The sequence below is a fragment of the Dictyostelium discoideum genome (genome assembly GCF_000004695.1).
Source record: "Dictyostelium discoideum AX4 chromosome 4 chromosome, whole genome shotgun sequence".
Taxonomy (NCBI): domain Eukaryota; phylum Evosea; class Eumycetozoa; order Dictyosteliales; family Dictyosteliaceae; genus Dictyostelium; species Dictyostelium discoideum.
The window spans coordinates 604,065-614,064 of record NC_007090.3 but is presented as its reverse complement, the minus strand read 5'-3'; the positions used below and the strand labels follow the sequence as shown (position 1 = coordinate 614,064).

Sequence of the window (10,000 nt, the reverse complement as noted above, 5' to 3'; positions counted from 1 at the left end):
AAGATTCATATCTTTTGGTTGAGTTGATAAAATGAGTTCTCTTTGTTGATTATCACTCTTTTTATAACATGATTCTCTGGTATATCTCAAACCAGTTTGAGTATCAACTTTGATACCCATTGAAACGTAAACAAAACATAAAACTACTAAAGCTTTAAGTATATTCATTTTATTTATTTATTTATTATTATTATTACAATCCTTTCAAAAAATAAAAAAAAAAATATAAAAAAAATAAAAAAATAAAAAAAATAAAAAAAATAAAAATCTGTCAAAAAAAAAAAAAAAAAAAATAAAAATAAAATAAAAATTAAAAAAAAATAAAAATAAAAATTGAAAAATTTTTGTTCAAAATGTTTTGAATGGAATGAATCAGAAATTGATTTTGAAATTTCTAAATTTTTTTTTTTTTTTTTCTTTTTTTTTCTAAAAGAATTATTTATAAAGTATTATAATTATTATTATTATGTTTTTTTAAAATTATTTATTTAATTAATTGTTTATTTTTTTTCCTCTTTTTGTTGTTCTTGTTGTTGTTGTTCTTTTTTATTTGCTACTCTAAGGAAAGATTCTCTTGCATCTTCTTTCCAAGAAGTATTATTAATAATACCAATTTTTGAAACTAAATGTTTCATAGTACTATTTGAAGTGTATGTTGTACTTTTAAGTTGTTCTTTTGAAGGATTAATTTTTTGAGATTTCTTTTCTTTTTTAGAATTAGTTTGTCTGAATAGAGGAAGAGTATTTGGTGTGATGATTGGTCTATCAGGTTCGAAATCGGCCACATTTTTAACTCTTGGTGCTTTTGAAGCACAAAGTTTCAAACCATTTACACTTTGAGTTGGATCGTAGAAACCACGAATTGATGAATCTGAACAACCGAAAAAGATTTGATTCAATTTGGTTGACCAATGACAATTGACTACACTAACATCATTGTCCACTCTAATTTGTCTCATTTTGGTTAAACTTGATAGATCGTAGATAACAATTGAGCCAAAGCCTCCTTTAGGCGCTGATGTACCAGTTACAATCACTCTATCATAGGAGCCGAATATAGTGTTGGTTTCAATGTAATCACATAGTAGGTCATCCCAAACCACCAAGGGTTTCAAAGGATTTCTAAGGTCCCAAACTCGTAATGTTGAATCCATGCCACGGGAAATCATAGAGTAGCAATCACGATTGTATTGAATCGAGGTAACTTGGGTGCCAAACTCGTGGGCATCTTGAAAAGTGAATTTTGGTTTCAACAAAGTCGAACGTTTGTCCCATTGGGCGATAGTACCATCAGACATACCACCAGTGACTAAATCACCACGTTGGTCAAAACAACAATTGGAAACACCCACTCTACTACCCTTTTGATTCTTTGATTTTATGACAGACTTATTCTTGCTCAACTGATTCACATCCCAAACTCTAATAGTACCATCTATGGATGACGAAATCAATTCATCCCTTTCTGTGGGATGCCAACACTGAGCGGTCAATGTTGAAACATGGCCTTTCGTATGGTAGAGATCCTGAATGAATCTATCACCACTAACCGATTCATTCTTGAAATGACCATCCCTATCATAGATTCTAATTTGAGTTGTGTATGGTAATGCCGAGAATATATCACCTAAATTACTAAATTGAATGGATCTAACTTGTGTACCCTCTGATGGTTCAATCTCTCTAAATGATCTAAAAGATGAATCCATACCATTGAAATCCCAAAATTTCACTTTACAATCATAAGAACCACTTAACATTCTACTACCACTTGGATCAATTGATATACTTGATACAGTTCTTGCATGACCTTTAATTGTAACTTCATGTGATATTGGTAATGATATTGCTAATTGTCTCCATCTTTCAATTTCTTCTTTTTCATCATCATCTGAATCATCATCTGAATCATCATCATCATCTGAATCACTACTATCATCTTTTTTCATTATTGGTCTTGTTGGACCAACAATTCCTTGTTGTTCATTTTTAATTTTATTTGAATTATCATCATCTGAATCTGAATCTGAATCTGAATCACTATCGTCGTCATCTTTTATTGTAGGTCTTTGAGGACCAATTGTATTTGTTGTTGGTTTTTGTGGTCCAACATTAGTGGTTGATGGTTTTTGTGGTCCAACATTATTTGTTGTTGGTTTCTGTGGTCCAACATTAGTGGTTGTTGTTGGTTTTTGTGGTCCAACATTAGTGGTTGTTGTTGTTGGTTTCTGTGGCCCAATATTGTTTTTTGTTGTTGTTGATACTTGTTGGATTTTATTTTTATCATCATTTTCATCGTCACTACTATCACTACTATCACTACTATCATCATCATCCATTTTTGTTGGTCTTGTTGGACCAACAGTATTTGTCGGTTTTTGAGGTCCAACTGTGTTTGTTGTTGTAGTTGGTTTTATTGGTCCGGTTGTGGCTGTTTTGCTGCTGCTGCTGTTGTTATTGTTATTATTATCATTGTTAACATTATTGCTATTATTTATAGATTCTTTTTCTTCATGGCTTTCATTGTCATTATTGTTATTAATAATGGTTGGTTGTTGTTGTTGTTGTTGTGGTGGTAATACTTTAGTGGTTATATTAAATGAAATACCACCAAATGATGGTTTTGCTGATGGTTTTGAGGGTGGTTTAAAATTTGATTTAAAAGCTATATTATCGTTATCTTCATTCTTTGAAAATAAAGATGGTGGTTTAAATTCTTTATCTGCTTCTGTTTCTGTTTTTTTTAATTTCTAGAGAAAAATAAATAAATATATTCCCAATAAATTAATTAATTTGTTCATTATATTTTTTTTAAAAAAAAAAAAAAAAAAAAAAAAACAATAAATATTTAAAATGTTAGGGATGAGAAATACTAAAATTTAAATAGAATTTTATTAATACATAAAAAAAAAAAATAAGTTTAAAAAAAAAAAATAAAAAAAAAAAAATAATAAAATAATAAAAATAATAATAATAAAAATAATAAAACTTACACTATCTATATTATTGATATCTTCATTATCTTCTCTTTCTCTTTTTTGACTGTTATTTGTTGAATTCATTTATCTTTTGAAATTTTTTAAAAAATAAAAAAAAAAAAAAAAAAATAAAAAAAAAAAAAAAATGAAAAAAAATAAAAAAAAAAAAAAAATAAAATAAAATTAAAAATAATAATAAAGAAAAAACAAAATAAAAATAAAAATAATGATAATAAAAAATAAAACAAAATAAAATAAAGGAGAAATAATTATTTCTGTATAAATAATATTAATATAATAACATGCAATAATTAAATTTATGAAAATTATCTTTTTATTTTTTTTTTTTTTTTAATTATTATTATTATTTTTTTTTTCCCAAATCAATATCACTACATTTAATTTAAAAATACATTTAAATTTTTTATTAAATAAATTCGATATGGTGTGGTAATTTTTTTATTTTTTTTTTTTTTTTTATTTTTTTTTTCCAAAAAACTATTTATATCCTTTTTTTTTTTTTTTTTTTTTTTTTTTTTTAAATTTTTAAATTAATTCTTCTTTTTTTTTTTTAATATATAATTTCAAAAATGCCTGTTAATATTGAACAAGCTTCTCAAAATTTAAATTCTAAATTAATAAATGGAAATCAAAATAATATTAATAATAATGAAAAGAAATTTTTATCAGAATTTTTAAGATTAAAAGTTGAAGGTAATCAATTATTTAAAGTTAAAGAATTTGAAAAAGCAAATCAAAGATTTAAACAATTAAATAATTTAATATTATCAAATAAACAAATTTCAAATGAAATTATAAGTAAAGAACAAATGATTGAAAATTTACAAACTCAAATTCAATGTTGTTTATTAACAAATGATTGGAAAACATCATTAGAATCTTGTACAAAACTTTTAGAATTGGATCCAAATAATCTAAAAGCTTATCAACAAAGAGCAAAATCTTATAAACATTTAAAAGATTATGATGAATCAATCTTAGATTTAGAAAGATTAATTGAACTTGATCCAAAAAATAAATCTGCAAAATTAGAACTTAAAAATATTAAAAATTTAATTAATAATAATCAATAAATAAAAAAAATAAAAAAATATCCATTTTAGCATATTTTTAAAAAAAAAAAAAAAAAAAATTTTAATTTTTATTTTTTTTTTTTTATTTTTTTATTTTTTTAATTTTTTGGTTTTAATTTTTTCCAAATTTTTTAGTTTTTACTAGAAAAAATAATTTTTATTTTTATTTTTTTATTTTTTTTTATTATTCCAATTATTTTCATAGTGCACTCCACTAAATAATTTTTTATTTTTTATTTTTTTTTTATTTTTTTAAATTTTTTTTATTTTGTCTTAAATAACATTTCATAGTCATCAATGTTTAATAACGATAAAGATGATAACAATCAAGGAAATGAAAACAATGAAAATAATAAAATAAATATAAAAACATCGATTGATATGGGTAATTATATAAATTCATCTTCATTAGTTGAAAGTTTTGGTAGTGGTAGTAATAGAAACAATGATAAAAGTGAAGATGTTGAATATGATGATGACGATGATGATGATGACGATGAAATTGCTAGTACTGAAGAAGAAAAGGAGTCTGATTTAGATTCAGATTCTGATCTTGCACCAACACAAATTATAGTAGATGACAGTGATGATTTTTATAATAATAATAATGGTGGTGGTGGTGGTGGTGGTAATGAAGATATTTCATCAACATCACCAACATTAATTACATCAAATAGTTTTAATGATAAAATTAATCAAATATTTAGTAGAGGTGGTAGTAGTTTAAATTCATCATTTTTAAATAATGGAGAGAATAAAATCAACTTTAAGCAATTGGTTAAATTGAAATCAACATTAAAGAAGCATGAAATCCCATCGAGAGAATTAACAGTGGAGAAAGAGATAGGTCAAGGTTTCTTTGGTAAAGTTTATAAGGCGAGGTGGAGGGGTAAAAGTGTTGCTTTGAAAAAGATAACATTGATAAAGTTTAGAGATTTAACAGAGACTGAGATTTTCGATAAGGAGGTATCGATAATGAGCAAACTATGCCATCCTACATGTGTGATGTTTATAGGAGCATGTTCACTCGATGGCCCATCAAATGACAGGTCGATCATTATGGAGTATATGGAAGGCGGCAGTTTAAGAAGACTCTTGGACGAGAAGTCAAGCTACCATTTACCACCATCACTTCAATTATCCATTGCAAGAGATATAGCAGAGGGTATGAATTATTTACATACAAATTTTAAAGAGGGTCCGATAGTTCACAGAGATTTAACAAGTAGTAATATCCTTCTAAATAGTAGTTACACCGTTGCCAAAATCAATGATTTCGGCCTATCGAAAGAGATGAAACCAGGTCCAACCGAAATGACCGCTGCCATGGGATCTTTGGCTTGGATGGCACCAGAATGCTTCAAAGCAGAGAATTACACTGAAAAAGTTGACGTCTACTCATTTGCAATCATTCTTTGGGAGATTGTAACTTGTCGTGACCCATATAATGGTATGGAACCTTTAAGATTGGCATTTTTAGCTTCGGTTGAAGATTATAGATTACCATTAAATGGTTTCCCACCTTATTGGGTTGAATTAATCTCAAAATGTTGGAATATTACACCATCACTAAGACCTTCATTTAAAGAGATTTTGCAAATTTTAAATCAAATTGAATCTGATCCATTATTTTTAAATTTAAATTTAAATTGTTCATCAAATAATACCAGTAGTGGTAGCACTAGCACTAGCAGTGGCAGTAGCAGTAGTAGTGACAATAATTTAACCAAATCATCAGAATCAAATAATAATTTAAGAGAAAGTAATATAAATAATCAAATAAAATCAAATAAAAATTCTTCAAAAAATGGTTACTATGCACAAGATATAAATGATTATTCTTTATCAATGCAAGTTGAAACTAAAAATTGTATATATAATAATGTTAGTGATAATGTAAATAATAATAATAATAATAATAATAATAATAATAATGATAATGATTTTTTTAAATCATCTTTCACCAAAAAATCATTTTTATCAAATAATAATTATAATAATAATAATAATAATATAAATAATAAAAATAATAATACGAATAATTTAAATGATAATTTAATAATTAAAAGTTTAAATCATATTTCAGAACAAAATTCATTTTTAGTATCATATCAAGATAGTAATATTGTTAAATATTTTAGTTTAGATAATGAATCATTAACAAGTACATTACAAATGGAACAATCAGTAGTTTGTATGAAATATCAAATTATAAATGAAAAGGTATTTTTAGTTGTTGCAATGTCAAATAATAATATATCATTATTTGAATTGAAAAAGACAGATTTTAGTGGTAGTGCTAATAGCCCAACAACACTATTACCAATTAAAGTTATTAAATGTGATGAACAACGACATACGATTAAAGATATCACTTGGAATGGTACTCATGTAATTACAAGTTCATTTAAAGATTCTTCAATTCAAATTTGGGATCTTGAGAAATCACTTTACCCAATCTCAAAAATGGATAATGGTGGAGTTGGTATCTTGTCAATTGATTCACAATCTCATCAACCATTAATGATTTCTGGTGATTCAGATGGTAAAGTCAAATTATGGGATATTAGAAATTCTCATTGTTTTCGTACATTAACTCATTCACCACCATCTTCCAGCAGTGGTGGTAGTATAGGTGTTGATTCAGTTTTATTTAGATCGCCACATGCTGTTAGAGATCCAATAATATTAACAGGCTCATCAAAAGATTGTAAATTTAAAGTTTGGAATATGTATAGTTCAACCTGTTTAAATTCATTTCAATCTCATAATAAAGATTTATTAGGTATTCATAGAAATCAATCTTCTCAACAAATGATAACATGGTCTTCTGAAGGAACCATTTCACTCTTTAATAGCGGTAATAATATTAATAATCAAAATAATCAAAATAATAATAATGATTGTGGTAACGATAACGATTCTGTAGAATTTTCAAAGGTATTAAATGTAAATAGTATGATGTCGAATGAACCTTTACAATCTGCTCAAATAATTTCAAAAAATCGAATCATTTTCTCTTCTAAAAATAAATTTTATTCAATTATAGCTTAATTAAAATTATAAAATAATAAAAATAATATAATATCGATAATAAATAAATAGAAATAATTTATTTAATTTCAAAAAAAAACTTTATTTATTCCTTATTTTTTTTAATTTTTTCTAAAACCCCTTACTTTAATTTATTTAACAAATCTTAAAAAAAAAGTGTTAATAAAAAAAAAAAAAAAAAAAAAAAAAAAAAAAAAAAAAAATCAGTTATCTAATTGTTTTTTCCAATAATTTTATATTTTGTAAATAAAAAAATGTATTTTTATTTTTTTTAACCTATTTTTGAAAAATAGTACAGATTAATTAATTTAATTTAAATTAACCCATAAAATACATATTAATTACCATTATTATTTTTATTTGTTTTTTAATTTTTTTTTTTTTTTTTTAATCAATCCAAACAATATTTTAACTTTTTTTACAAAAAAGTAATTTTAAATTATAATCAATCTATTGAATCTAAACAAAATTAAAATTATTGTTTTAAATTTAAAAAGCTATTAAAACCCAATAACTTAAATTTTTAAAATAATAATTTTTTTTGCTATAAAAAGAAAGATTTTTTTTTTTTATTTTTCAATCCTAAATATCTTTTTTTGTATCATTACTTTAAAAACTAAAAATGTTATTCAGTAAATATGTTTTTTTTTAAAATTTTAATTTTTATTTTAAAATTAATCCTTTATTAATTCTTTTTTTAATTTTATTTTATTTTAAATTATATAGAATCATTACAATCAATCAGTTCTGTTAAATCAGTTTCCCAAAAGAGTCAATTAACAAACACAATTAATTCAACTCAATTTGGTTCAAATTCTAATCAACTATTAGCCGTTGCTGCATGCATTGATTTAAATCTTGCTCCATTATTATCTGCTCATATTGATGCTTTCATTAGCCTTTAAAGGAAAAAAAATCATATAAATCAGTATCATTACAATTGTGTGCATAAATAAAAATAATTATTTATTTTTTAAAAAATTTTAATACATTATAATATCGTTACTATAAAAATTAATTAATTGATACATAAATTAATTATTCCGTTAACACCTTTTTATTTTTTTAATTATTTTTATATGTTTTATTTTTTTTTTTATTTTTTTTTATTTTTTTTTTTTTTTAGTGGTGGTTCTAAAAATAGAATTGGGATCTAAATTTATTTTGAAAACCACAAAATTATAAAATAGGTTGTTTCTTTATTTGGTAATTTGTATAAAATTTAAATTTATTTTTTAGTTTTTTTTTTTTTTTTTTTTTTTTTTTTTTTATTACACCATTTGTATAATATAAATTTTTAATAGATCAGTTTTTTTTTATAAATAATAAATTTTTTACAAAAATAGGTATTATTTTATTTTAATAAAAAAGATCTAATGAATTTTGTAATAAATATTAAATTTTATTTTTTATATTTTTTTTTCTAATTAATTCCCAAAAAAAAAAAAAAAAAAAAAAAAAAAAAAAAAAAAAGTATAAAAACCAAAAAAGAAACTCTTTTTTTATTTCAAATCAAATAAACATATTTTTGTATCATTACCTTTTTTTTTTTTAAAAAAAAATAAACATAAAATTCCAAAATGTTATTTAGTAATTATCATCAAAATATTTCCCCAAAAATAATAATTCAATTTGTGAGATTTAGATCCATTCTAATTCCTTTTTTATTATTATTTATTTTAAATTATATAGAATCATTACAATCAATCAGCTCCATTAAATCAGTTTCCCAAAAGAGTCAATTAAAAAACACAATAAGCTCATCACAATTTGGTTCAAACTCTAATCAACTTTTAGATGTTGCTGCATGCATTGATTTAAACCTTGCTCCATTATTATCTGTTCATGTTGATGCTGACATTAGCCTTTAAAAAAAATTAATAATTAATTTTAAATTATTTTGAATTTTATTTTCAAATATTTATAATTGATTATATTTAATAATAAAAAGCATAGTACCATTACAATTAAATAAAATTATTTTATTTTTTAAATAAAAAAAAAAAAAAAAAAAATTGTTTTAAAATGTTTTCAAAATTTTTCATTTATATTTTATTTAATGGATATATAAATATAAAAAATAAATAAATGGATAGTTACCAACATTTTGATTAATTAAAATTGAACTATAATGGTTCCAATTTTTTAAAATTAAAAAGAAAAAAAAAAATAGTATTAAAATATTCTTATCTAAAATAATTATTTATATTTATAATTTATTTAAAGATTAATAAAATCCAAAAAATACCATTGTTTTATATCTTTAATAATTTAATTTATTGGATGTCTATACTAAAAAAATTAATTTCCAACAACATGACCCCACTCTCTATTTTTATCTTTTTTTTTTTTTTTTTTTTTTTTTTTTTTTTTTATTCACTTTTCATTATTTATTTTTTAATTTTTTAAATTCCAAAATTTTTTAAAATTGGAAAACCCAAACCCAGGGGTTTAAGGTTAACCCTACCCAGGGGGAAGGCCGAAAAAACCCCAAATTTTTTTTTGAAAAACAAATTAATCAGGGGGGGCAAATTTTCCCTTAAAAAAAAAAAAAAAAAAAAAAAAGGATTTATTTTTTCACCAACAAATAATTTAAGAAAAAATTATTTTCTTTTCCAAAAAAAAAAAAAAAAAAAAAAAAAAAAAAAAAAAAAAAAAAAAAATTAAAATAATTTAATTTAATCATTAATGAATCAAATGATAAAAATTATTATTATTTATAAACCCCTTTTTTCTTTGATTATTTCATTATTTTTTTCCAACAACAGTTTCCAACGAGAATGAACTTATATTTCTTTTTTATTTTTTTTTTAATATCCAAAAAAAAAAAAAAAAAAAAAAAAAAAAAAAAAAAAAAAAAAAAAAATGTGGGTT

At 22.6% G+C, this 10,000-nt stretch overlaps 6 protein-coding genes across 6 annotated transcripts in view; 4 read left to right on the top strand and 2 right to left on the bottom strand.

Annotated features, from left to right (window-relative positions):
• Window positions 1-168, bottom strand: part of ctsZ (cathepsin Z precursor) — a gene marked incomplete at both ends in the record, with an annotated part of 1,394 nt that extends 1,226 nt beyond the window's left edge. The window contains one exon of the mRNA XM_633944.1: window positions 1-168. This exon is cut by the window's left edge and continues 217 nt beyond it. Within this exon, the coding sequence (XP_639036.1) occupies window positions 1-168 (168 nt within the window).
• Window positions 169-500: 332 nt separating this feature from the next.
• Window positions 501-3,062, bottom strand: DDB_G0283495 (hypothetical protein; the record flags this gene model as incomplete). Its single annotated transcript, XM_633943.1, has 2 exons — window positions 501-2,750; window positions 2,994-3,062. The coding sequence occupies 2 exons, from the start codon at window positions 3,060-3,062 to the stop codon at window positions 501-503; spliced, it is 2,319 nt and encodes a 772-aa protein (XP_639035.1).
• A 506-nt stretch (window positions 3,063-3,568) lies between these two features.
• Window positions 3,569-4,072, top strand: DDB_G0283399 (hypothetical protein; the record flags this gene model as incomplete). Its single annotated transcript, XM_633942.1, has 1 exon — window positions 3,569-4,072. One exon carries the CDS (start codon window positions 3,569-3,571, stop codon window positions 4,070-4,072), a length of 504 nt encoding a protein of 167 aa, XP_639034.1.
• A 297-nt stretch (window positions 4,073-4,369) lies between these two features.
• DDB_G0283397 (WD-40 repeat-containing protein) lies at window positions 4,370-7,126 on the top strand (the record flags this gene model as incomplete). Its single annotated transcript, XM_633941.1, has 1 exon — window positions 4,370-7,126. The coding sequence occupies one exon, from the start codon at window positions 4,370-4,372 to the stop codon at window positions 7,124-7,126; it is 2,757 nt and encodes a 918-aa protein (XP_639033.1).
• Window positions 7,127-7,748: 622 nt separating this feature from the next.
• DDB_G0283395 (hypothetical protein) lies at window positions 7,749-8,031 on the top strand (the record flags this gene model as incomplete). The annotated part of the gene is made up of 2 exons (XM_633940.1): window positions 7,749-7,758; window positions 7,853-8,031. The coding sequence occupies 2 exons, from the start codon at window positions 7,749-7,751 to the stop codon at window positions 8,029-8,031; spliced, it is 189 nt and encodes a 62-aa protein (XP_639032.1).
• A 675-nt stretch (window positions 8,032-8,706) lies between these two features.
• On the top strand, window positions 8,707-8,997 carry DDB_G0283493 (hypothetical protein; the record flags this gene model as incomplete). The annotated part of the gene is made up of 2 exons (XM_633939.2): window positions 8,707-8,716; window positions 8,819-8,997. The coding sequence occupies 2 exons, from the start codon at window positions 8,707-8,709 to the stop codon at window positions 8,995-8,997; spliced, it is 189 nt and encodes a 62-aa protein (XP_639031.2).
• Between the last annotated feature and the right edge of the window lie 1,003 nt (window positions 8,998-10,000).